At 39.7% G+C, this 26,041-nt stretch overlaps 1 protein-coding gene across 1 annotated transcript; it reads left to right on the forward strand.

Annotated features, from left to right (window-relative positions):
• Positions 1-12: 12 nt before the first annotated feature.
• On the forward strand, positions 13-24,639 carry stra6l (STRA6-like). The gene is made up of 19 exons (XM_088631659.1): positions 13-120; positions 1,991-2,295; positions 3,952-4,024; positions 4,607-4,707; positions 5,145-5,275; positions 7,700-7,820; positions 8,524-8,569; positions 9,528-9,656; positions 10,441-10,511; positions 11,727-11,838; positions 12,603-12,759; positions 14,081-14,156; positions 15,796-15,877; positions 17,083-17,131; positions 18,028-18,145; positions 18,575-18,694; positions 19,681-19,844; positions 21,204-21,353; positions 23,856-24,639. Exons 2-19 carry the CDS (start codon positions 2,282-2,284, stop codon positions 24,128-24,130), a joined length of 1,989 nt encoding a protein of 662 aa, XP_088487785.1. The 5' UTR covers positions 13-120; positions 1,991-2,281; the 3' UTR covers positions 24,131-24,639.
• Positions 24,640-26,041: the final 1,402 nt, after the last annotated feature.

A 26,041-nucleotide genomic window follows, 5' to 3' on the forward strand; every position in this document is an offset into this window, starting at 1 on the left:
GTTTGCTCGCTGACTTCAGCAAGTGACTTCGCTGACTAGTTAACTGTGTAATAAACTACGGTTTTCTACCGCTTTATTTTTTTCTGTCAGCATCATTAGAGAGGAAATTCGTTTTACACGGTAAAGTGTATTTTTAAATAATTTGTAAGATATGTGTGATTTGATTGCGTTTACTCCAGTTTTTTACTGGAAAGGCACCGGGATAGGGTACAAAAATGTAATTTATTTTAAAAGGTATTTTAAACATATATGGACTTATTATCAGAAGTAAGGAAAAACTACTATCCAATATGCAAAAAAGAGCAATTTATCTCTGTTTATACAGTAAAAAGCGCTATATAGGCTTTATTTATCAACAGACATAGGTGATATGAAAGACCGGGGTAAAGTTAGCTTGAAGTTCGAAAATGATTTTGACACACCTGTTGCGTTTTCACGAAAGCTCCTAGAGTTACGAAAACACTTGCTGTGTGTACAAAGTACATTGTGACTGTTTTCACAGCCTTCACTAAGTCGTTTTTATGCACTTTTTTTGACCACGCACGAATATTCTTAGGCCATATCTTCGCAAGGGAAACACAGAAAGCCTTGTTAAATTTGTTAAATAAACAAAGAGCTCTACTTGTTAAATTTTTTTCACAGCCCCCACATAAAACCATCGGTGAGCTTATTCTCTTTTTTAAACCTCCGTTTTTATATCGATGCGTAATTACGCACTCACTTGAACCCGGGGGACCCCTGTGTACACACGTTCACAACGCGAGAAATACTGCTCAATGCGGCTTCGTGCGAACAACCCGTATATGACCATAGGAAGCAGAACAGCGCAGTCTCCAATTACCCAGACTAAGCACGGGAATAAAGCTTTGTTTGATTTCTGAAACCCCTTCTTTATGTCCTGTTTTCATTCAGGTAAGGGTCAGCTATATACACAATACTGCTGACAGCGGGAAAATTCATATTCTTTACTCAGCAGCTTATTAAAAACAGCACCCATGATGTTCAAACCGATTTTTACACAGAAGACTGACAGCTTTGCGTTGTGAATCTCTTTTTCTCGTGCTTTTATCTAATGTGGCACTATGCACTGGGATAGGGGGATGCTGTTCACAAACCAATAGCATTTAAACTACAGCACCCACAATGCTGCAAGTAAGTGTTTTACACACTAAGCAGGTCCTCTGACCCTTCCAAGCCTTGCTTTGGGTTGTGTAACCTCTTTTAGTTTTTCAATATGGCACCATTAGACATGCAATACACTGGGATAGGGGGGTCTTCTTCATGACTCTAGTTTTTTAAGCATAACATTCACAATGCTGCAACCAAGTGTTTTACACAGCAGATAGCCCCCCTCACCTTTATACAACCTTGCTTTGGGTTGTGAAACTTTTCTTTATTTTTTTTATAATTGTTTCAATATGGCACTATTAGATAGGCAGTACATGGGGATAGGAGGGTGCTATTCACGAGTCAATTGCATTTCAAGCACAACATTCACAATGCTGCAACCAAGTGTTTTACGCACCAGATAGCCCCCCTCACCTTATATAACCTTGCTTTGGGTTGTGAAAGTTTTCTTTATTTTTTTTAATGATTTTTTAAAGATAACACTACAGGTAATACACGGGGTAATACAATACAGAGGGCTGCAGACACCTTTTCTCAAAGAAAATCTTCTATTTGCCATTTGAGCAAACAGTACATCCAAAAGCATTAACTGATTGAGCGATAAAGTTAGGAACTCGGAGCATTATTTGTTCCACAACACCGACTGAGAACCAAGTACTGTACATTTCTTTGTTTTCTTCAAAATAGATAATGTACCATGCCTGTAATCACCCGGTACATGTTTCCTTTCTTATGCTGACAGTCTTATTCTTAACTTTCTCAAAGTCTAACACATGCACATGACTATAGTATCTGTTGTATGAAGTGTATAAGATGAGGTATGTCCTTGTTCACTTGGCCGCATTTTGCCCTTCTCTTTCAGAAAAGCGGAACTGTGTGCTGGGAAAGAAAGCAATGGAACTTCCTTGTTATCTGTGGTCATTAGGTTCTGTTTACTCTTCTGTACAGAGTGGCACATGTCTCTGTCAATAAGCCTCCCAGAGGTTATTGGCTTTTGGAGATGTCGTCATGAAGGTTGGTTGCAGAGTAGTTGTGGTCAAAGGTAGTTGGAATGAAACAAGGTACATAGAGGAAGATATTCTTTTAGAAAAAATAACAGTCCGAACACTCAGGAAAACTGTTCAGTAGTCCACTGGTCTGAAAAATAAGGAGAATGGAATGGATCGGGTGAGTGATTTTTTTTAAACACTATTTTGTTTTTATATGATCATAACTGAATGTTTTGGATATCTCAATTATGCTGTATCGTACCTTAGATTTCTCAATAGTACTTTAGTACTTGGTGTTTATAATTCCTTAGTAAGTATTTTCAAATCTATGCATTTACTATATAAAATAGACATAAAGTATTTATCACATATCCCACATTCATTCTTGTTAGTTATGTTAAATCTGGAAGCCATCACAATTCTGGTGTTATCACTAACCATTATCACTTTCCAAGCCACATAGTTGTTCGACGGTTTTGATAGGGAGGAAGTCATCTCTTTTCCCATTCAGTTCATCTAAACAAAACATGCAGCAGACTATAAACAAAACCAAAGTTATTCAGCTCTTTGAAGTTCTAAAGGAATTGTTATGGTTATTACTTATGTTGTAGAGGCAGGTAGAAGCAGACAGTGGATTTATAGCCAATTAGTGGCTATTTGCTCTACATTTGACTTAAAGTAGATGCAGTAGATTAATGTGTAATTGATTATTGCTGAGATTTGTTCAAGACAAACGTTGTTTCACTACTTCCTGGTCCTGGAGGCTTAAATAAGAGCTAGAACCACTTTTCTTGTGGTGAATATGAAATTATTCTTGTATTCCATAGTCACACCGGAAATAGATAAATACAATATTGATTTTATGCTTGAACCTGGTAGAAAACAGGACATTTATCAACTTCCCCTTTTTTCTATTGTGTGAATAATCACATATATTATTTTTCCTTGAATTTTGCTTTTTATCTAAGAATGATCTAAACAATGGTTGATGCTGATATTTCCAATCACATTTCAAATGGCTAAAAAACAAAAAATATAACATTTGATTATAAAAATACACATTATTTCCCAGTGTGACTTGATCATGTTGATGTTGGAACAAAAAGTAAACTACTTATTGCTATAAAAATAAAGTTTTAGTTTTATTATACATGTTAGTGATACACAAATATGCTCTACTGTTCTGCTATAATTTATTCTGTAATAAACTGTTAAATATTTTCATATTATTTTGGTATTTATTTTTAATGTCACCATACACCTTTGCCTTTCACAAACTATGGTCCTTCAATACAGTACATGCTAGCATTAATGATTTAATTCAGAATATTACACAGAGACATGATAGATCTCTTTCAACACACAGTTAATCAGTAAACACTCTTTTTTAGTTGACTGTGATGGAACACAATCACATGACTGTCATACTTTTTATTATGACTACTGAAGGACCTCATAGAATTATAGGATCAGAGACAGCTGTGCTGCCTGAGGTATTCTTCAATTACAGGATTTACTTTGGCTCCAAAATAAAATCTTAATTGTAGCGAAGCTAGTTCGGATACAGTGACGTCATCGCCCTCCCCGCGAATAGCAGGGACCCCAGCTGCCTGGGCTGAGGGAGGTCTTCTTCAGCTCGTGTGGCTGGTTCCCTGTTGTGTTACGCCGGAGACCCGGGTTCGCGCCCCTGGTGTTGCGTGACAAAATGGGTGGCGGAGTGCACAAGCCCATGCGGAACCTCGACGGTCACATATTATTCATGTACATATTTGCTGAATGATTCAAAATATTCATTTCACACACTAAGCTAAGGAACTCCTTTCTTGTCACTCAGGATGCCTGCAAACGAGACATGTGAAAGTGAGGTGTCCATGGAGCTCTTTCTGCACTGCTCCCTTGTCCCTGCTGTGAGTACCCTTGTAGTCTTCCAATGGAAAATTCCTTGTCAGCACTAACAAAGTGCACATGCACCCAAAGTGTAAAGTGGAGGGGAGTTCCTGGCTCGAGAGTCTGAGCTGGGCTTATTCACTGCTCGTAGCTCTTCCTCCCCATGATGTCCCAGAACACTAGAGACTGCTTGGCTCAGATGATGTAGGCTACACCTCTCGGTCTGCATGAGGCTGAGCTTTCTGCAAGTGAGCAGAATATGGAGCTGAGGATTTCTCCTGGGTGGAGAATGCTTGTGGGTTTGTTAATACTGTGGAGTAATGTTTTTCGTTTTGTGTTCAGGCTGAGGACAATAAATAATCAACCAAGATTAATTCTGTACATTGTGAAGCCTATGGCAGTAATAGACAAATACACCCTTTTTCAATTAAACATATTTATATTTTAAACCCTTGAGTGTAACATGGAGAGTTAGTTTTTTTTTGTTTCTTAACCATTCATGTCCAAAGGGAATATGGTTGTTTATTTTTAAGCATTCCTTAAAATGGAAACAACTGCCTTTCCTTGCTTACAGGAACATTTCCCATCTGTCCTTCTTCCAGGTTTTCATCATAGCTGTCCTGTCTTTTCTGCAGAGGAGGGGCAAGAGAATGGCGATCGATGAGAAAATCCCTGTTCTCCGCGGGCACTTTGGCCTAGTCGTGTGAGCCAGTTGATCTTCTCAAACACTCAAAGGCCACATTCCTCTTTCTAGGGTTGTCTACCAATAGTCAGGCCCGGCCTGATGCTCAGGTGGAGTCATTAATGAGAGGACAGTGGTCTGCCTTCAGCTTCCCACACTTGTAAATTGTCAATTCAGTTTTTCATCTTTGCTGAAATGAAAACTGGTGACAAGCTCCTGTGTGCTGTAAGGATGTAATTGTGATGAGCTGGTCACTATTCCTGCCTCTGACCAGACCATGAGAAGTGCTTAACACAGCTACCGGTTTGCTAGGTCATTAGGTTTCACAGTGAAGACATTACACTGAATTTCCAAATGAATGTCTTTTATTTTAAGGTCGGTTTTTAAATGTTAAAATCCTGTTCTGCCTCCAAGTGTCATTTTATCAATAATCTTATCCTTTGATTTATCTTTGCCAGGCCTTTAGACTTCATTGGGAGCCTCAGTAACAGATGGTCCTATGGCTTTGCTTTTGGAGCTGTATCTTCTAGTGTCCTGTTACTATTCTCTGAGAGATATATACCATTTACTGTTCCATCATGGGCTAGAGGTACAGTCTGTAATACAATGTCATTCTTGTTAAAAGTGTCAGTAACAACAAACATTGACAATATTGATTTTTAATAAGATATTGATTATATTGAACATTTGGGAGCTCTGGTTATCTAGTTTATAGTATGTTGTAGGACTTCATTTTAAAGTGCGTAGTATGTGTTGTGTGGGGAAGTAGGATGGTGGCATTAAAACACATCTATCGTTGTTTTGCATATCTTCCACTCACTTTTCTTCTATACCTTGATGCTACATATCTATTGTTTTCAAGTAATATCTAAGATAATACTGCTGATCCATCTTCCTCATGCAGTCCAACGCAACAGGCCCTGGTGTGAGAGTGGGTGTGTTTGTGTCTGTGTGTGGCCTGTGATGGACTGCTGTCTCATCCAGGGTGAATCCTGCCTTGTGCCCAGTGCTTCCTGGGGTGAGCTCTGGGCTATGGTGACCCTAAATGGGATAAGTGGTTAATGAGACTGATGCAATGATGTGATATGACTGAATGATAAAATTATTAGGGTTTTACCATGAATCCCTGTATATTCACGACGTAGTTTTAAGCATTAACAGGACTACTTCACCTGTAAAATTTAGAATTAAATCACCTATGTACACATTTGCTTATCCTATGTACAAATATGCTTATTTGATGACATCTTAGCCGTCTTCAAAGGCAATCAGTACCCTCACCAGACAGTAGAAACATATAGTGCACTACTGCAGGACATCCACTGAGGAAAAAGGTCTGCTCACCTGTAAATGAAGATTATTTAATTAACATTAACTGTGAAAGAGGTATGATGATTTTTCATGGCTGTTAATCTCTGTTTTTTAAAAAGAGGATTTTCACGTCTGGGTCGTTCCTGCATAGTCAATTAAAGAATTAACACAATTATTTTCTGAATTAGATGTGTAAAGGCTCTTTGGAAAGGGGACCTGCAGTCCCAATTTCTCTGACCGATTATTAAATCTCCATCACAAAATAAGTTATTTGAGGTTATAAAAAAATTACATATTCCGAATTAAGCACAAAATTGTGAATGTTTCGTGTAAATACTGTAAGTCGCCATGTTGTTGCAAACTCACATTAGAGTTTCACTGAAATGTTCCAACGTGATCTGCGTGCAGTTAACAAGTAGTATTTGTCAGAATTGAAAGCAATATTTGTATTGGATTAAAAGAGACGTATTCACAAGCCTGCTTGTTTACAGTGTCATAGGGCCACAACGTGTATATCGCATATCTGGAAATGTCTGTTTTGTGATGTAAATTGGAGGTTTTACAGGTTACTGGTTACTGTGTACATTTTACTTTTATTGCGGTTTGAAATGCGCTCATCAATGATGATTCTTTCTAATGCCGAAATATAAACATAGCAGTGTAGTTCCCCTTTAAGGTCTTTTACAGTTGGTTACTAAAATTGTACAAGTAGGTAGCTGCGTCAGCTTGCGTAGGCTGCAAACGAACAAGTAAAGGTTTATGCCATGCTGAAAAGAGAAGAAAAGAGACACAACGTTTCGGCTGTGGAGCCTTCTTTGGCTGTGAGAAAGAGAGGAAAGTCAGCAGCAGATATAGCATAGGCGAACAAAAGCCAGGAAGCGGGAGCAGGGAGGAGGCAAAGTGGACACTCAAGTGGTGCGAAGTCGAGAGCTGAGGAGAGGTGAGAAGTTGAAACCTGCATGTGTATAGAGAGGATTAGAAGGAGATGAGTCTGTCGTTGAGAGAAGGGGGAAGGTGTGGTCCTAGTTTCAGGATAATTTGGTTTCAGCTATGGGAGTTAATAAACCCTACTTTGAGAACGCAGACGGAGAGATCAGTGTGAACATGGCCATCAGAGGTGAAATGAGTAACTTGGAGTAACTTGGCTTGGAGAGATCTTTGATCCTCACAGCCCTGACATGTTCTCTGAAGCGGTCTCCCAGTCTCTCTCCTGTTTTTCCAGTGTAGATGGCTGGGTATTTTCTGCAAGAGATGCAGTACATAAGGTTGCTGGGGGTACAAGATGTCATCTGAGTGATCTGGAATTGTCCTGAGGGGCCGTGAATGAGGGTGGTATTAGATATATACTGTATTTGCAGGTGATGCAGTGGGTTCTGTTGCAGGGGAAAGTGCCTGGTGTAGTAAAATAGTGTGTTGCAGTAAAAGTACAGTTACCTACTGTATAAAACACCTTCCAGCCTGGCTAAAAGTATTAACAGTTACATTATCAGACCTGCTCTGTAATTGAGAGCTTAGAGGAAGAAAACTCGGATGACACCAGGCCCTGTATGTGACACTGGTTCAGATAGCTTCAGTACTACAGAGCACTAGCTGGAAAGTGGCTTAACAACTTGCTCAAAACCAAATCTACATTTATAACTGCAAATAATTCCCCAAACTAATTTATGATTTAACCTGCAATAGCATCCTCTTTTCTCTTCAGCTTTAGTGTATTTGGCAGGAGCTCTTGAGGTAGGCCTGGCCTACTTCCCTTTCTTTGCCTGCCTGTCGACAGACTTCAAGATTGTCGGAGGAGTGCTGGGGATCCTGTATACTCTTATTTGGTGGGTACTTAGGGTTGACATTTTTTTTCTTCTTCCGGAATGTAAGCAATGATACTTAATTCACTGATAATTATTTGGGAAAAAAATTCTAAACAGATGGAACAGGGCTCCATGTTCTGTGTTTGAACAGGTTCACAAAAAAACATCAGGGTACTTGCAGAGTGGTTAATTTTCTGTAAACATAACTGAAGTGCTGTGTTGTAAACAGATTCTCCAATGAGTGACAGATTTTGCTAGAAAATAAAGATTATGCTAGTGATAAATCTCCATCTTGTGGTAGCATGGCACCAGGAAGCTATACACATAAAACACCCAAAAGATGTCTTTTTCAAGATTGAAGGACTACCTGGCTGTATTTTCATGATGTTTAACACGTGATTGTACCTAGGCACTCTTTTTACTATAACCCTGATTACTTTCCACACACCTTTAACCCCGTGAACTGTTTTTGTACTTTAACACACCATTATGTAAGAAGGAACAAGTATAGGTTTATATGGAATAGATTTATTCCATGCTGAAAAAAGAAGAAAGAAAACAATGTTTCGGTCGTGGAGCCTTCTTCAGGTGTCAGGTGTCCAAACTTAAAAATAAAAAAGGCTTTACAAAACAGAAAGAGATACAGGTGATAATTCATTTTTAGTGTATTTTTAAATTCTCTTTTCAAACAGATTTTAAATGTGTTTTTTTTCCCAATTTGTAGGTTTATCATTACTCTCTGGGATATCGTGACATGTCCTAGTGGTCAGGTAGGTGAATATTAAAATATATGTACAGTGCTATTAAATATTCAAGCTTTTTTTCTTGAAAAGCTCATAGGATAGAAAAAAACAGATGACCATGTTTGAATTTATAAAATAGGCTTACCTTGATTAATTTTTCAAACTTAAAATGCAAAATGGATACTTTTCTGTGTTGTTCCATGTTTGCTTTAGTGTTAGAGATGATTAAATCAGTATTATTCTAAAGGATGTCTTGTCCTCATTTTAGCTTATTGTAGCCTCTTTACACAAACAGGATCTTTGAGATGAAAAGCGGTCTAAAGAGATGATTATTTTTGCTATTATTCTGATGAGTAAGAAGTGCTCCTGGTTCTGAATGAGGTCCTGCAGATGTCAGGGCTTTCACCGCACACACAGAGCAGACTTTAGTAAAGGGCCCTTGTCACCCAGGATGGCCATGAGCCAAGTACACACAGGTATAGGAGCACAACTGAGATAAACCACAAGGTCAAGACTAGCAGCTGTTATACGAGCCACGTGTGCTGTAATCTCTCCCAGTTACCTCACCAGAGGTTGCAGCAGCCACAGTGCATTTCTCCCAGTTACTGCTCATTTGATGCTTTTTGAATGTTAAGTCTCTAAAGGTCCTTCATGTGAGGTGTCAGGTTTGCACCTGATGAAGAGCGGTGGTACGGTGGCTAAGGATCTGCACCTCTGGCTGGAAGGTTGCCGGTTCAAAGCCCGCGGCCGGCAGAGGAATCCTACTCCGTTGGGCCCCAGAGCAAGGCCCTTAACCCCAACTGCCCCAGGGGTGCCGTATAAATAGTTGACCCTGCGCTCTGACCCCAAGCTTCTCTCCCTGTCTCTTGTGTCTGTGTGTCTCATGGAGAGCAAGCTGGGGTATGCAAAAAGACAAATTTCTAATGCAAGAAATTGTTTATGGCTAATAAAGTGATCTTATCTTATCTGCTCTGCCCATGCCCAGATTCTTGGCAAATACCAGAAAATTATCTGCCTGTGGCCGTGCATCCTCTGCCTGTTTGTTCTGCTGGCCCGATATATCCACATGCTGATCAAGGCTGTCCAGGCCCACCTGAATCTGGACGTGGATGAGGTGAGCACACATTTCGCGTCTTTGTCTTTCCATTTCTCCAGCCCCTGCTCGCTCAGGCAGCATGTCCGTCTACTGTTGAGAGTTCATGACAGTTACTGGCTTTAAATACAACACAAGCACTGAGGCAAGCCACTGTTAAAGTAAGCAACAAACAAAATCCCAGATGTGTTTTCCGCATTTCTATTGTTCAATTGAGTGCTTTTTTCATGTGTTCAACTATAATCAACTGATCACTATGCACTGCAAACTACTACGGTCAGATGGTAGCTGCACAATCTCCCAAAGATAGTTCTGCCCCATGTCTTCACCTCATGAAATGTCTACCCAATGAAGCAGTGCAATTAAGAGATCCTAACTGAAGAGGACTGCCGGAAGTGAAGTGATCAGTTGTTTTAAGCACTAGGTTGGTAGAGTCTGTAAAGCAATGTGACTCACCAGGGAAAAGGCAGTTTATACAAGACAGCACTGAAACCCAGCTTATGTATTCCTGCTGTGCGGATTGGCAGGGGTTTTTGTTTTCCCCTCAGTAACATTATCCTATGTGTTTCACACATACTAATGGGAACCTTTTTTAAAAAAAATAGAGGAGCAGAAGGAACTTCCCAGCACTGTATTTTTTTTCTTTTTACAAAAGAAAAGGCTAAAGTAATTATTTTTTATGGCGTTTATGTTCATGCCCCTATTGTTTCTGCATTCCCCCAAGGCTGTTGACAAAGCAGAGGCTGGTTGTGAGGCCTGTTCTCTCCATCCTGGGCCTCCTCACCCCTGTTATCCTTTCCCACAGGACCAGGAGCGGCTGTTGCAGACCCACCAAGCCCAGTATGTGAAGCGACTGCTGAGGGCTCCTCCTGAACGGTACGGTAGTGAACTGCACAGTGTTTTCTGTGACTGGTAACAGAAGTTTCTGGAATAAGCCTTGCTGACAGGTTTTACATCTCTTGTGCCACATGTTGGGATGACAAAAGCTTATAACCCATCTCACAAATAATGAGGTAGTGCAATAAATGGAGCAAACTAACAATCTATTCAGAATCTTAACAAATTTGAGTTTAGTACATAAAGAAAATGCCTGTTAGACCCATCACACAGGTCTGTGTATGGGGAATTACATGTTCTCAGCAGAGCTGCTAAATCAGCAGAGTGTTGCCTAGTTTGGGTTTAGTAGTCAGGAAGCTCTGCCTGGCAAGTTCATCTTTGGTCCCTGGAGTTAAACTCCAAATGAAGGCTTTGAGGCGTTTCTCACTGTTTTGTGCCTGGTTCATTGTTCAGTGTAAAGACGCTATGTCAGTTGCTTTAGCTTTGTTACAGTAAAATATTAGAACATTGGAATTTAGGTGACAGACAATTGGGCCATCATGCTTCTAGATGATATTGTGTTTTCAAGTTTTAGCATGTAAAAATCTGGGCTTCTGATAAAAAGGGCACGGTGGGATGCATAGACAGGCATGGCTCTGAGTTGTCCAGGGGCCCTTCAGCTCTGGGCTTCTGTAGATCTCTGCCACTGGAGGATGATCTTCCCTCCTGCAGTCATGGTGGCCCCGTTTGAGCTCCTGTTGATTGCAGTTCAAAAGATTCAGAAAGTCTATGGGAAATAACACATATGTAAGAGGATAGGTGTGTATGTTGTCTTCAGCACTGCCATCTGCCATCTTTTATTTAGGGGTTCAAAAATAATTGGCTCTTCCAGATCGGAAAACACAACACAAAGGCAGTTAACTGATTCTAAAGTTTGCAAATGTTGTTCTGTAGTATAGAGGTCCATTGGGAACTATGTGTATTGAGCCTATTGAGGTTTAATCAGATTGGGTAGATCTGCTGGCGTTTTTCTTTGTTTCTCTTCACAATCATGCTTCAGCAAACTCACTGATAAAGCTGTTGAAGGACAAAGACAATTTGCCCAAATGGAGGGCAGATAAACCTCAAGAATTAAAAGGTGGTAAACAATAAATTGTATTGACACTTGTAAAGTTTCCATTTTAATTGCCTGAGACTGGGGCCCCTCATGTTTTACGATGGATCTTTATGAGGTTGTTGTAGGCTTGTTGTTTATTCATGTATCTGTTCTGGCAGAGAGGTGGAGAAGAGCTGGTTTCAGAGGAAGATATATGACTGGGACCCTTATTTCAAGTTCCCCAACAGACTGATCGGCACAACCATCATTTCCCTCATTGACTTGTATATTGTGAGTACTTTACATAGGTCCAGTGCAGCCCTTTTAAAACAATTCTGCTGTTTGCTTTTCAAGTGGTGTCTAGCAGAGGCCTAAAAATACCACTTTACATTGAAATATTCTAAAGTGTAAAAAATGCCTGGCAATACAGTATACTCAATTACAGAAGAAAATAATTAAAAAACAACCATTCCATAACACAGTGCAACTTTTCCAGGTTTATAAGTTTAACATTTTGTCAAAACAAATGGAAGACTTTTGTCCTATCTCTGTTTTGTAGCCTTCTATTACTAATTTTGGTTTTCCCTTAATTTTAGATTAATTAACAAGAATTTAGACAGTTCCTTCCTTCCTGGAGCACAAACAGTTCAAACTCCTTTTTCTTTCAGTGGTTGTCAGGCCCCTTTTACAAACTCTCTGCTGCCGCTTGCAGGTTTGTGTTTCCAAGAGCTACGGGCATACTGTGTGTGGTCTCCCACTGCAGAACAGTCAGCACAGGGCACCAGGAACCGAACTCTTCAGCAATAAACGTCAAGCTCTTTAAAAGGCCTTTGCACGTTCAACCTCCTTTTGAAAGATTGGATAAAATGGTCAAATTTGTAGGAAAACTGCGAGAAACAAATAATGTCTATATGAATTTGGACTTTCCGCTTCCTGCAATGTAATTTTCTAAAGAAAGCACCAGCAACAATGCAATACATTTGTTTCCTGACTGTAGAAATGGTTTATGTGTTTTGATGTGCTTTCTGGTGAGATTCTCCACTCATTCTTTCTAGCTCTCGCTGGCAGACTACAGTTTGAGCAGCTATGCCTTCAACAGGCTTGATGGGCTGAAAGACTCCCTGGAGGATTTGGCTTCATCCCTCAATATGACTGACAACATCATTGCAAAATCTATCCCTCACATTGAAGAATTAATCCGCGTTGCCAGAGGTGACAAATGTGTGATTGTTAAGGACTTAAAGATGAGCAGTGAAAAGAAAAATTAAGGTTTATGCTGGGTTTTGATACTCTGTTACGAGATGGAATGTAAAATAGTTCTGATTGACTCACTGCTTAGTGGATTAAGTCTGGACCTTTCAACAATTTTTGGATTGTGCAAGAGAGCGTTCTGGGCATTTTTATTTAAAAATAATGTGTTCTCTTTTGTATTTGCTTGCAGCTGCACAAACTAAATTCTGATGACAATTACACATTTTTAAAGAATAGTATAATAATTCACTGTGTATTACTGATGCACAAGAGCAGAGATTCAGTGTCTACTTCATAGGTATTAAATTCACTATTTTCTTCAGAATTTTACAGTTACTTTTTACATTTCCACATGTTTTTATATCGAGGCTGGGGAAAAGACAATCATTGACCTATCCCTCTAACAGGCTGTAACAGTTTAGCTAAGCAGGGTACGGTATTTGCGAGTACTAGTCTTTTGCATTAGATTAATTAGTCTGCTCTTTACAATTATGGCATAAGAGTGCATGAGACTCTCCGTTTATCGTTAACTAAACCCATCTGTGATTTGCTTTTCACTAATTGATTAACGGAGGCCACTTCCTTTCACTTCCAAATGAAATTTTAATGAAGTGTTCTTTTGAATTGTAGAAATTGCCTTTTTAAGTGGATTAAGTGACGGCTCCTTGTAGCCTCTGGCACTTTTCTCACAGGGTTTTCAGTAAACCGTAAGAGATGTTGGCAACAGTTTTAAAAGATGCACTTTGTGTTATGATAACTTTTCCTGATTAATGCTTCACAAAAATGCTTTGTGTCGGTGTGGGCTTCACTGTGGGCTCTGGTCTGAAGTAATTGCAGCAGTGAGTGCCTTGCTGTGGTGATGTGTACAGCTATGAAGCTAGATAAAGGATAGAGAAATATGATATATCATGCTGTGGAGATGTTGTCACTACTGTTACATACAATTACAAGCAAAAAGCAAGATGATGTGAAAAACGAAAACATTCATTTCTGTCAAATCATTCTGTCATGATTAGACACAGAAAGCTTGTTTATGTATTCTGTTCCTTGTGTTCTCATTAGGAGCACAATAGTGTAGATGTGTCTTTACAGTAGAATCCTCCAGTTGTAGTCATTGCCCATGTAACTTGGGAGTTTGCTTTTATAATTCTATGATACGTGAGTGCAATACAAAACTGAAAATAATTAAGGATTTGAAGGGAAAAATACTTTGTCGAAGATGTAATTGCATAGAACGTTTCCGTATTAGAAACATTTCTGTTTTTTTTTTTTCACATTTTAGGTGCCTGGTTGGTCACAACCATTTTTGCCATGCTGACCTCTGTGACTTACATCTTTCATGTGTTAGCATGTTACAGGTAAGATGGCATTATGTTGGAAAAACACAATTTCCAAGTACCGTGAATGGAAGAGCTGTAAACTTTAAAGGTACTGCAGGTGTTTTCTATCTGGACACTAGTGAGCAGCAGGGATGGTTTAAATTGTCTGTTTCATAAGGTAGTAGTAGCCGTTACAGCCCCGCAGCATAGTGCCCAACACATGTAGAGAATAAAACATCAGTCTTGTGAGGGAGTGGCAGCTGTGTGAGAAAGTCACCGTTTAGGCTCAATCCTCAGGCCCAGTGGTGTGGCCTTGAGTCAAGACATTTGACTGTTAATTGGAAAAACCTGCATTATGAGGCACAGCTGGTCTGAATGGGTATTCAGCACTCAGAACTAGTCAGACTCCAAGAGAGTGAAGAAGCTGACTGGAAAGGCTCTGTGTGGAATGAGCCATTCTTTAATTAAGAGGCTTGTAAAACCAGGTATGAGGAAAAGAGTTTCAATCTGTGTCTACATCTCAGCCTGGAAGGAGTAAGAGTGAGAGTGAGAGTGGGAGTTTTCATTAGCAGCGGATTGGGCTGGGTTATAGGCCTGTGGGACTAGATCGTGATGCTTCAGGAAATACCAGGGTTGACTGAAGGCGTAGACACCTGGAGGAGTGGGGAATCAGTTCAATTCGACGAGCTTTATTGGCATGACCGATGAATTGCAGTGTTGCCAAAGCATATACAGTCAATACATTTTTAATATAAAAACATTATAGGACAATTCCATACAATATACAACACATAGAATATTATTGCGTGACAGGCTCTGTTCCTCAGGCTGTGACCGTGAATCAGTGTACCGTCCGTCTCCCTACAGCTGAGAGAGAGCAGGCTAGACAGCACAGGTTGAGTCCTGAACAGGTTGAGTCCTTGAGTCCTCAAGAGTGTGAGATACGTGTGAGACAAAAGTGACGTCTGCGTCTGGGACACAAGTGTTGTTTACAGAGAGATGTGCCAGGCCAATCAGAATCATCTGGGAGAGCTGTTGATTGTGTGGGGCGGGGAAGCTGCTGTTATTATTGAAGATCTGGTACTAGCGAAAAGTAAGAACAAAGAGTTGAATTGAATTAAGTATTCTAGTGTAGAATGCAACTGGGCAACGACAGGTTAATCTGGTTGAGTACTTTGGTGTCTATAGATGAATGCAGATAGAGTGAAAAACTGGTGAAAAGATTTAGTGAGTGTCATTAGTACATGCAGGGCATAGTGATTGATGAAGACAGAGTGAATTGTTGGTGAGAAGATTTAGCAGTTTGTTTGAGTAGAAGCAATTGAGGAGCAACCTAGGAGGAATAGGACCACGCAGTCCTCCCCAAGAGAGCTAGGACCAAGAGAGGGGTCGGAAAGATAAAGACAGACCGCTTGAAATGTGAAAAACAAAGATGACTCTCGACAGTGCTGGAATTGGGGAATTGGTGTGTGTTGGCATTTGTCAGAGGCCTTCATGGTAAAGTGTCTGAATTTCACAAAATCATGAAAGTTGTGAGAAAACAGCATGAAAATAAACCAAACGTTTAGAAGAAATGACTACCGTGTGCAGAGGTTCCAAAGAGCAGAGGTAATAGCAGTGAAAAACATGATTTTGGCTTTTGTCACTGTGTACTCACTTTATTCAATCCTTCCTTAAGGAAACATTTAAAAAGGCTGTGGGCTGGACAGAAAGGGTTTCTACCACAGAAATTTCACAGGCCCAATTCTGCTGTCAGCGTGGTGAGTCATACCTGTTCTGTCTATAGAGTAGTGGACAAGTGTGGAAAATGTAATGTACCATGCAGTACACTCATGAATGTGGGCAGTAGAGAGGGCTATATTATACCTATATCCCTCTGTTATCTGAACTATGACGGTTTTCTGGTTTTCATGCTTAAATATCTAAGGATAAAGTAGTTCAAGTAGGTAGCCGCATCAGCATGCGTAGGCTGCAAAGGAACAAGTAAAGGTTTATTTCATGCTGAAGAGAGCCGAAAAGAAACAATGTTTCAGCTGTGGAGCTGGTTACAGCCAGAAGATCACACCCAAAGAAGGTTCCACAGCTGAAGCGTCGTGTTTCTTTTCTTCTCTTTTCAACATGGAATAAACCTTTACATTTACTTGTTCCTTTGCAGATCTGAGGATATCCTGTTTCACAATTTGGTCACTTTCCAACTCATTTTGCTACAATAAACCATTCTCACTCTCTGACCACTCTAACAAGGGCTGTCAAACCAGTTGACCTTTACCTGAATTGTGAAGCAGTATATTTGTGTGATATCATGGATTTACTGCATCACTGCACTATAAAGCTCAAGGTGCTGCCCAGTTGTAAATATTTCACCAGAAGGTCAGCCTGTGTAGATTGCATGCTAGGAAATGTATCTGGAACAGTTGTCTTGCTATTGTGACTTGTTGGTTAGAGGCTTCACATCACTTACCTGTGCAGCAGCACTAGAATATTGTGGATAAGCATGTTTTACATGACTATTTTTTCCAGGGCTTTTTACTAATTCTTTAAATTTCCTATATACACTTCGTTGTTCTTTGGAGAGACTATGCCTAGAGACCTGGAAGTGTGTTTCTTGTGTAAAATGTGATAAACTGGATTATCAAAAGACAGTTATCCATACAGTTGTGCATACAGAGCCTGCATAAAGTGGTTTTTCATAATCTATAATCCTCAATATAGCAGGTTCATGAAATCCATAGACACATTATGATGCCTATGTTATCTGTGCCTTTATGGTAATGTAGCTTAAGTTCTGCATGTAAATTACCTTGAGTGTCCTGAAGTATGAGTAGAGAATGTAATACTTCAAAAAACTAACCCGCAAATGTAATAATGCTGTTTGTTATGAAACTGAAGATAATTACACTATTGCATATTACTAATCTTTTTATGATTTCAGGTGTGGCTTTGAAACATTTTTTTTAATTTTCAGGCTGCTATTACAAGGTATTCAGGATGGCAAATAGCTTTTACATTATGGGGTATGTACAGAACTACTTATCCAACCATTACAGAAACCTCTTCCAAATCTTATAATCACTGTTTCCATGTTGCATGTGAATTGATAATTTCCTTCATCAATGTAAACCTTTGAGTTTGTTTAAAGCCACAGTGTATAAATCTTTCTGTTCTGAATCTTTCTGATAGACTGAGATCTTCGTCACTCAGTCTATCAGTTCACTATAAATGACTTAATCTTACTGTCTACCATCTGAAAGTGTTCTGAAAGGTATTGTGGTACGGTTAAGACAAACGTAAAGCAAATGTGATATATAAAATTGGTTTATTAAAACCATCAAAAAGCTGACTTCAAATCTCTTAGATGTTGCAACAAATATAGAGTGAAAAGAAATAGCTTGTATTCAGATTGAAATCTAATGTTGATTAAAGTAGCTTAAACTGATGGAATATAACCTATTGAATGTAGAAGAGCTAAAATGTAGTTTAATGGAGATGATCAGGAGACTGTTCACTGCAGTTGTGTGTTTTTTTATGTATTATCCAAAAACAATACAAATCAGATGGGATTTACAGCAGTAACCCATATGTACTGTAGCCTGATCACATTAGATCGCAAAGCTAAGCAAGGCACATGCTCAGTCCTGGGGTGGGAGACCTTTAAGAAAAAACAGGTTGCTGCTGTACGTGGTATTGGTGGGCCAATAGGCAGCTCTTCTTCTCTATAAGGTAATTGCTAGTCCAGTGCCTCATTATAGTGATAGGGAACACTGTGCTGTAGGAGGTGCTGTCCTGAAGATTGGATGACTATAAGGTCTTGAATGATATCATTACACTCTGCATAATAGTAGGGGTGCTAACCTCTTATTACATTAATGTGTGTAAACATGACTGCTTGTCACTGTCCTATCCCTTACAGGTTACTTGATCATTCATTTTGTCCAGTTCCTGTTAGGACTGCTGATTGCATATGCATTGGTACTACCAATCGTGCACGGCAATGGACTAGAACTGCTCAAACACCTGGCCATCATAATGTAAGTTTGTGACAAGAATACTGTACATTGATTGTATTCTGTGCCCTTATATACCTTTCAGTTTCTTGTCTTGCTGAATATATATCAGCCTGCTATTTGATCTTTACTGCTGGGGTTCTTTGTTTATTAATAACTAATTTAAAAGCAATACATTTTCTAGAACTGCACAGTCAATTCATCCAGACATCAGATACCTGCTTATTCCTGGTAAGAATCATTACAGTCACACTCTATACAACACCATCACAAAAAAAATCTTGCAAATGCACAGTCACTGTTTTCTCTAGTTTTTAAATTGTATTTATGGATATCACGTTTTTAACATAATCTAATCAGGAGGAAAGGATAAATCAAAACCACCTGACAAATTCCATCCAGAATAGTTGCTGTCAAATTTCTCTAACAAAAAATTTTTTTGTTTGTTTTTAGCTTGACCTTAGGTCTGGTTGCAGGACTTGTGATCCTTCAGATTATTCTTGTCCACATCTTCTTCCTTCAAGACAAGATTTTGCAAACGGATAAGCAGAAGCCATTAGCTCTAAATAACAGGTACGTAATGATGGGGTCCTAATCAGAAGTCAGTACTGAGTGGGCCTTCCAGTGCATTTTCATGATATGAAACACCAACAAATCTGCAATATGAAGACTGCAGTACACTTAGTGAAAGAATATAATCTCAGCTGCAGTATTTTACTGAGATTGACAATAACCCACTGTTGTAGTTTTTCAATTTAAAATGGCTATAACTAAAATAGAAATAAAGAATGAGGAACAATCAGGAAGAAAGTGAATCTCCAGGATGAACCATTCCCCACCCCAGCTCCAAAAACACAATCCATTTTTATGTGAAACAGAGGTGTGTTTGATAATATATTATCAAGAGCCATGCTTGACAGATTTATATAAAACCTTTACACAGTGACTGCAAGTTTTGAACATTTAAATTAATAAAGTCTTCAATTCCTGTCAAGTTTCACAGCTCATGTGGTGGAATCTTTGCCAAGCTAAAAATATACAACATCTCAGCTCCAGCGAGCAGCAGTGCACACCAGCAGAAAGACATCTCCTTCTTAAACTAACAGAAGAGCCTTAAGAGATCCCTGCCCGCTCCCTGTGTCCCTGTGGAGAGATCTTTTCTAAACACACAGCTCAACAAGAGCTGTAGCAAGCAACCTGCAGGGGAAGCCAGTTTTCAAGAACTGGAAAAACCCAAATGGCTGGTTCAAACAAATATTTCACTCACAGCCTCACACCTCTGTAGTAAATAAGACCTCCGAAGCCCAGGCTACAGTCCCATCTCCTACTGCCAGGGGACACAGCGTATGGCAACACTTGAAAAGGGGAAATTCACTCATGCCGATGTGTTTTTGGATATGTAACAATTGCACTGTGTTTAGGCACAGACATATTTATACTGTACAAATATCATGGGTTCACCTTGAAAACCTACTTCAAAGAAATTGAAAAGTAAAAAAAAAGATCATATGGAGTGATGAGTGATCGGCTAAAATGAGTATGGTTGTTTGTCCTTGCAGAAAAGCTTTTCACATCTTCAACTATTTCTTCTTCTTCTACAATGTGATCATGGGTCTGGGTAACTGCATCCTGAGGCTGATCTTCAGCTTCACGGTGGGAATGTGTCTTGTGCCGAGAATCGACCGCACCATCCTGCAGCGGGGGTACGAGACTCTGGACCCAGGTCAGCCCCTCTCCTCTCCACTGTCTGTCTTTCAGCCACTGGTTTGTGTCATCTGCTGGCTCTTGAGCCAGGGTCACTCCACTGGCTCGCCTCCTCTACATTTGTGAGGCAAAAAGTGTATGGAATGAAAACTAGACACCGTCCTATTGCGTTTGACTGTGTGGATTTGCTTTGCAGTGGTTGGGATTTACATTTCTCTCATTTCACTGGTTGAATTAAGACATTGGGCTGGAGTTAAGTCAAACACATTAAAATAGTGTAGGAGAACACACATAGATAATAGACTAGACTATGTTACAAAATGTCTGTTACGAGCTTATGTCAATGCCAATGCAACCGAGATCATCAGGAGAAAAAGTGGAAAATCAGTCTTCATTTTTTAATCAAACTTGAGTATACATTTAACAAGCTGAAGACAAATGAAGTCTGAATACTTTAAACACAGACAAGAAGCTAACATTGCTGTAGTAAAGGCTTGGCAAAGCATCCCAAATGATTATACAAATTGTTTGGTGAGCTCACTGGCTCACAGGCTTTATGCAGTTGCTGCTTCCAAAGGATATGCAACCAGATTCTGACTTTTGCATTCTGAAACATAAATTGAATGTGCCCTAACACGTAAGATTACTTGAAATCACTGGGTTAACCAGAATGTATGTTTTTGTTCTAATATGATCAAATAAATGTGTGGCATTATCCAAAAAAGTTAATTCTATTGGATGCACCATACATATTAATATTATGATCATAAATATAAATTGTTTGGCCGTAAAGCAAAAAAAAAACATTTGTCTTGCTGTCCCAGTGCTTTCGGAGGGCATTGTAACTCATATCCCTATTTTATATTGATACATGAAACTATATGGTGTATATGATGGTGCTTGTACTATACTCCAAGCATACTAACTGTACACCAAGGAGCAATTATGATTTTTCAAACAGATAATTAAAAACTTGGTGGCATATTGTAAAAAAGACAAAAATAATAGGGGAGCTTGTCCTACAAGGTAAACATTAAATTAATAGTTTATACGGTTGACAATTGTATCCAAAGTTACTTGGAATTTGTACAGGAGTGTACCACAACCATCCTGTTATGAGTCCAACACCTTAAATACCACCCCAGACTGATGACATGTAAGAGAAGATTTGCAATAAGCTCTTTTACTGGGAGTTATTACAATTTAAATATTTAAAAAAACAGTCTTGCAGTTTCTAATGACCAAGCACAATGCAGATTAAATGACTGAAATATGAAAGTTATGACCTAGTATACACAGGTGGATTTTGTAATCTGTTTTTGGAGAAGGACTGCCAACGTCCTACTGTTGAATGTAATGCTATTTGGTTGTGCTTTAGGGTATCACACTTGGATTGGTATGATATTTGCTGACCACTATCACAGCAATCCTGTCATGATTTGTTTCTGTCATCTACTGCTGGCTGCAAATCTTGAGAATCAAAGAAGAAGGATTTCAATTTTGTCATCATTTGATAACATATCTTCAGGTAAGAATCTCCTCACAGCCACAATGAGCTCTGAATGCAAAAAAAAAAGAAAAAGAAAATATCATTCTGTTAGTAAAACTGTTGAAGGATTTATAAATGTAGAGAAGTATCTCCTATACCTGTCAATGAAGTGACAATGATTGAAAACTTTGAATTCCTTCTGTTCTGGCCTGTATTGTCCCAGTGAGTATAGTTTTATCAGGGTCAAACATTGAGACAATTCAGGGAGTCAAAGAGAATTTGAGTACTTTTGAGGATATGCATCCAATGTTCAGTATTTAACTTTTTTAGGAGTTATAAGTTTTGTTCATAAAGAATCAAGAGCATGGTGCATCTGATCTTCTGAAAGACTGAGTACTTCACACTTCTTGTGCAGTGTATTTTTCCATGTCTGATTTTGTACTTTGGTAATGCACATCTACAAATAAATCCACCTTAGAAGTGAATGGTGTGTAAAGTCAAAACATGGAACATTGTCAAAACAGAGCACACATTTGGTACTTATACAAAATGTGACTTGCGTAATGCCTTAATGCGGTACACTTCTGGATTTTGGTGTATTGTAAAGCACTCTCTTGCTGGCAAATGAATGCGCATAACCTTGTGAAACTGTGCATACAGTTGTACTCTTCCCTCTGGACTAGAATTTCCAAACCAGTGCTGCAGAATGGTGACCAGTCACAGTGCCGTAGGAGCTGCCGTCCTTCCTGGCTCAATTCCACTCTGCACTTTCACAATCTGACCCATCTGAAATACCCCCTAATGCATTTGTTTTTCTTCAGTTTCTCACCTCTGCTCTTGATGTGCTGCGGAAAGTGGCTCATGGCAAAACATGGGTGCTGGGTCCTGCACTTCACTAGCAGATAAAGTGGGCCCCCTGCTATATGATAAATGCTTGGGATCATTCAGGATGAAAAGCACTTTGCAGAAAATAAATGAATGAATATTAATTAGAAGTGACCAGGGCAGCATGGGGGCACAGAGGTTGGCATTGCTATCTTCCTGGGGTGCTATCTGCATGAAGTTTGTATGTTTTTCTTGTGTTTGTGGGGGTTTCCTCCAGGTGCCCCGGTTTCCTCCCAAAATCCAGACACTTACTGGTAGGTAGACATACTGGTTGGCCCTGTGTGCATGCATGTGTTTGTGTCAGGCTGTGTGGCCTGCGATGGACTGGCGTCACATCCAGAGTGTATCCTGCTTTCCGTCTGTTGCCGGCCAGAATAATAATAATAATAATATAATAATAAACTTTATTTTATATAGCGCCTTTAAAGGTGGCTTCTCAAAGCGCTTTACAGGATGACAATAACAATAAATAAGAAGACTACAACAATAAATAAGAAAATTTCACAAGACAGGACACAATTATAATTACAGCAATACAACAATAACAATAGAGGAGACCGTGGAAGATGGTATTAAGAAGAGCAGAGGGGTGAAGAATGGAACCAGTTAAGTAAAGGCTTTTCTGAAAAGGAGGGTTTTGAGTCTGGATTTGAAGGAGTTTAGAGAAGGTGACTCTCTAATATCCTTGGGCAAGGAGTTCCAGAGCTTGGGGGCATAGCAGGAGAAGGCCCTGTCGCCCATACAATGTAGACGGGCTTGGGGGACAGTAAGGAGGGCAGAATTTGAAGAGCGGAGGTTGCGAGGTGGGGAGTAGGGCGATAAAAGTTCAGACAGGTATTGAGGTGAAAAGCCATGTAAAGCCTTGTAGGTGAGCATGAGGATTTTAAAGTCTACGCGGAATTTGACCGGAAGCCAGTGCAAGGACTCCAGGATAGGAGTAATGTGAACACTTGCACTAGATCTGGTCAGGATTCTGGCTGCTGAATTTTGGACATACTGCAGCTTGTTCAGAGTAGATTTAGATACCCCAGGGAGCAGAGCATTGCAGTAGTCAATTCGAGAGAATACAAATATGTTGATCAGCTTTTCAGCCACAGTTAATGATAGCATAGGGCGTAGTCTTGCGATATTTCTGAGGTGAAAAAAAGATGTTTTGACAGTATGCTGTACATGTGGGTCGAATGTTAAGCCAGAATCGAATATAACCCCAAGGTTTTTCAATTTTGATTGAAGCTCAAGTACAGAGCCATCTACAGATAGGGTTACAGGACTGGCTTTGCGAAGTTGATGGGGGGTACCAATAAGCATGACTTCAGTCTTGTCACAGTTAAGATGAAGGAAGTTTTGAGTCATCCAAATTTTTATGTCAGAGATGCAATTAGATAGAATAGAGACAGCCACATCAGTGTCGGGTTTAGTATGGATGTATATTTGAGTATCGTCAGCGTAAAAATGAAAGCTGAGGCCATGTGATCTTAAAAGCTGACCAAGTGGAATAAACTCTGGCTCTGGATCTTCTGCGACCTTGTGTTGGATAAAGCAGTATAGAGGTGGATTTTGGATAGAAGGGACCATTTTAGGGTCACAAAACGGAAATGGTACCATGAACAGGAAAAAGAAGTTCTCTATGTGTCATTTTCTTGATTTGTCGTATAGAGCCAGCAGTGAACTGCAGAACTCGTGTGAGATGGAAGCTGATCTACACCCTGTTGAAGAACCCCAAGCTGATACTTCTGCGAAAGCGCCGGACATCCTGGAGCAGCTCAAGGTCTGACCAAGCCAGACCGGATACTATGACAGTACCGTATGTACTGGCCTCACAGTACAGGAACCCAGTGGAATCAGACATACCCAGCACACTGCTGGGACATCATGTCAGCATGTTACTGTCAACAGAGAGCCCCCCAGAATCTAGCAGTTCAACAGGTTGAGGGCCATTATCCTGTGCTATTCGATGATCACTGTGCTCCATGCACACACACACGGCCCACATGCCCTAATGACCACTCAAGTAGCTAACAACCTGCGGTACAGGAATGTCTGTCAGGCTTTTAGAAAAAGCCAGGAGGATGTTCTTTATAATCCAAAAATGGATTAAGTCATTTCAAGATTTTGCCAGTCCTGTGTACCCTGTTATTTTTTGTGATGCTTGTTTAACAGAAAAGCGGGACATTTTTGGGGAAGTTTCTGAACTTGTACACTTGGAACCTTCAGGGCATGATGCACAAGTATTATACTGTATACTGTGTGCAATTTATGGTTTAATACGAATTTGAACTGTAAAAGATACATATGTTTAGGGTATTCCATTCAAGGTTAATTTAGTGATTATTGCTGCTACTAAACTTATTATCCACCATTATGAGGCTGTTGAATTTTAAAAATAAGGTTTTAACAGTGCTACTATTTGTTTTACTGTATATAATGTATTGTAATATATATAAAGTGTCACGCCCTCTGCAGCCAGAGGGCGCTCCTTCTCTGTCCTGTCCCTGGTTTCCGGTCTGCTGTCCTTCCGGTTCCTCTCTTTCCCTTGGGCTTTATATTTCCGGGTCTTGCACTCTGTCCTCGCTCAGCATTGACGTTCGGATGTCCTGAGACCCGCCTAGCTCCAGGGCGCCCCACGTCCGCTCCCTGAGGGCATAGGTTTCTATACGGCATTCCTGAACTCTTTGCACTAATGAGCCCGGGCCTTTTTCCCGTCTCGCAGCTACGCATATGGGTCTTTTTCCGCTCTCCTGCTCCCCATGGTTAGTCCCTTTGGACGTCCGTGACATAAAGAGGAAACACATATTTCATGTAGATTTGTCTCTATGGTGGATTGGTAGGTTTTGATAGCTCAAGGACTTTGATGTCAATCCTTCATTTTATTCTGCTAATTTACTCTACCTTTTTAACTGAATCAATAATCTTTTCATTTGCTTCAGACAGATTTCTATTTCCTGCTTAACTCTGCACTCAAAAAATTGAGTTTTCAGATTTTAGTCCGGGCAAGGTCCTTGCCCGGACTAGGATGGGGAATACCTAAGATAAATCCGGTTGTGGTTGCAAGTGGTGCTGGTAGACCAGTAGGTGGTGTTCTTCCTTCTGGACCAGTATTTCCAAACCATGTAGTGACAGGGGAAGCTGTGCTATAACAAGTTCTGTTCTTCACATGACTTGGTCATGAATTACTTAGAAAATGGATGGAATCTACCTCTAAAACGTTTGCCTTGGCCCCTGACTACATCAGTGAGGTGTTATCTCTCTATGAATCTTAACACTGTGTGAGCTATGCAGCCTCAGTTCCCAGTACAAGGCTTCAAGCACTGGGAGAGCACATTTTCTGATCTGTTGACCAAGGTTATGGAATGGTCATCCATATCAGGTCTTCCGAGACTACAATTTCAAATTCTGTCTTAAGGCTCACTTTTATACTTTTATATGTGTCTTTTAATTTTGATTTGCTGCTTTAAATTCGCTGTATAAATGTATATCTAATGTTTTTTATTTGTTTTATTCTAATGGACCTTTAGTTGCCATGCCTTAAAAGTACTGTCTAGTATAATAAAGATTATCATTAAGTGCTTTGAGTGTTTACTGATCTGTTGCTAGTGCTGTTTGCACTTCACAACCACCTGGATTAAAAAACAAAACATTTGATATACTATCAGAGAGGTAAAATCTTCAACACAATACATTTCACTGAATGTATTTTAAAACCCTGGAAAAACAATTATAAAATTGGCAGTAATGGACATGCACACTGAAGAAAATCTAATAGTAATAGATGCTTTGCCATTCTGTCACTAGAGACTAATATTACATTTATTTACAGACTTGCCAATGGAATGATATTACAT

The sequence above is a fragment of the Lepisosteus platostomus genome, chromosome 1, assembly GCF_059453375.1.
Source record: "Lepisosteus platostomus isolate fLepPlt1 chromosome 1, fLepPlt1.hap1, whole genome shotgun sequence".
Classification (NCBI taxonomy): Eukaryota; Metazoa; Chordata; class Actinopteri; order Semionotiformes; family Lepisosteidae; genus Lepisosteus; species Lepisosteus platostomus.

Bases quoted from the DNA above. Each gene is read 5' to 3' on its own strand.
- stra6l (XM_088631659.1), top strand. The intron at 11,839-12,602 runs GTGAGTACTTTA...CATTCTTTCTAG, and splicing joins CCCTCATTGACTTGTATATT to CTCTCGCTGGCAGACTACAG. The intron at 21,354-23,855 runs GTAAGAATCTCC...TTTGTCGTATAG, and splicing joins ATTTGATAACATATCTTCAG to AGCCAGCAGTGAACTGCAGA.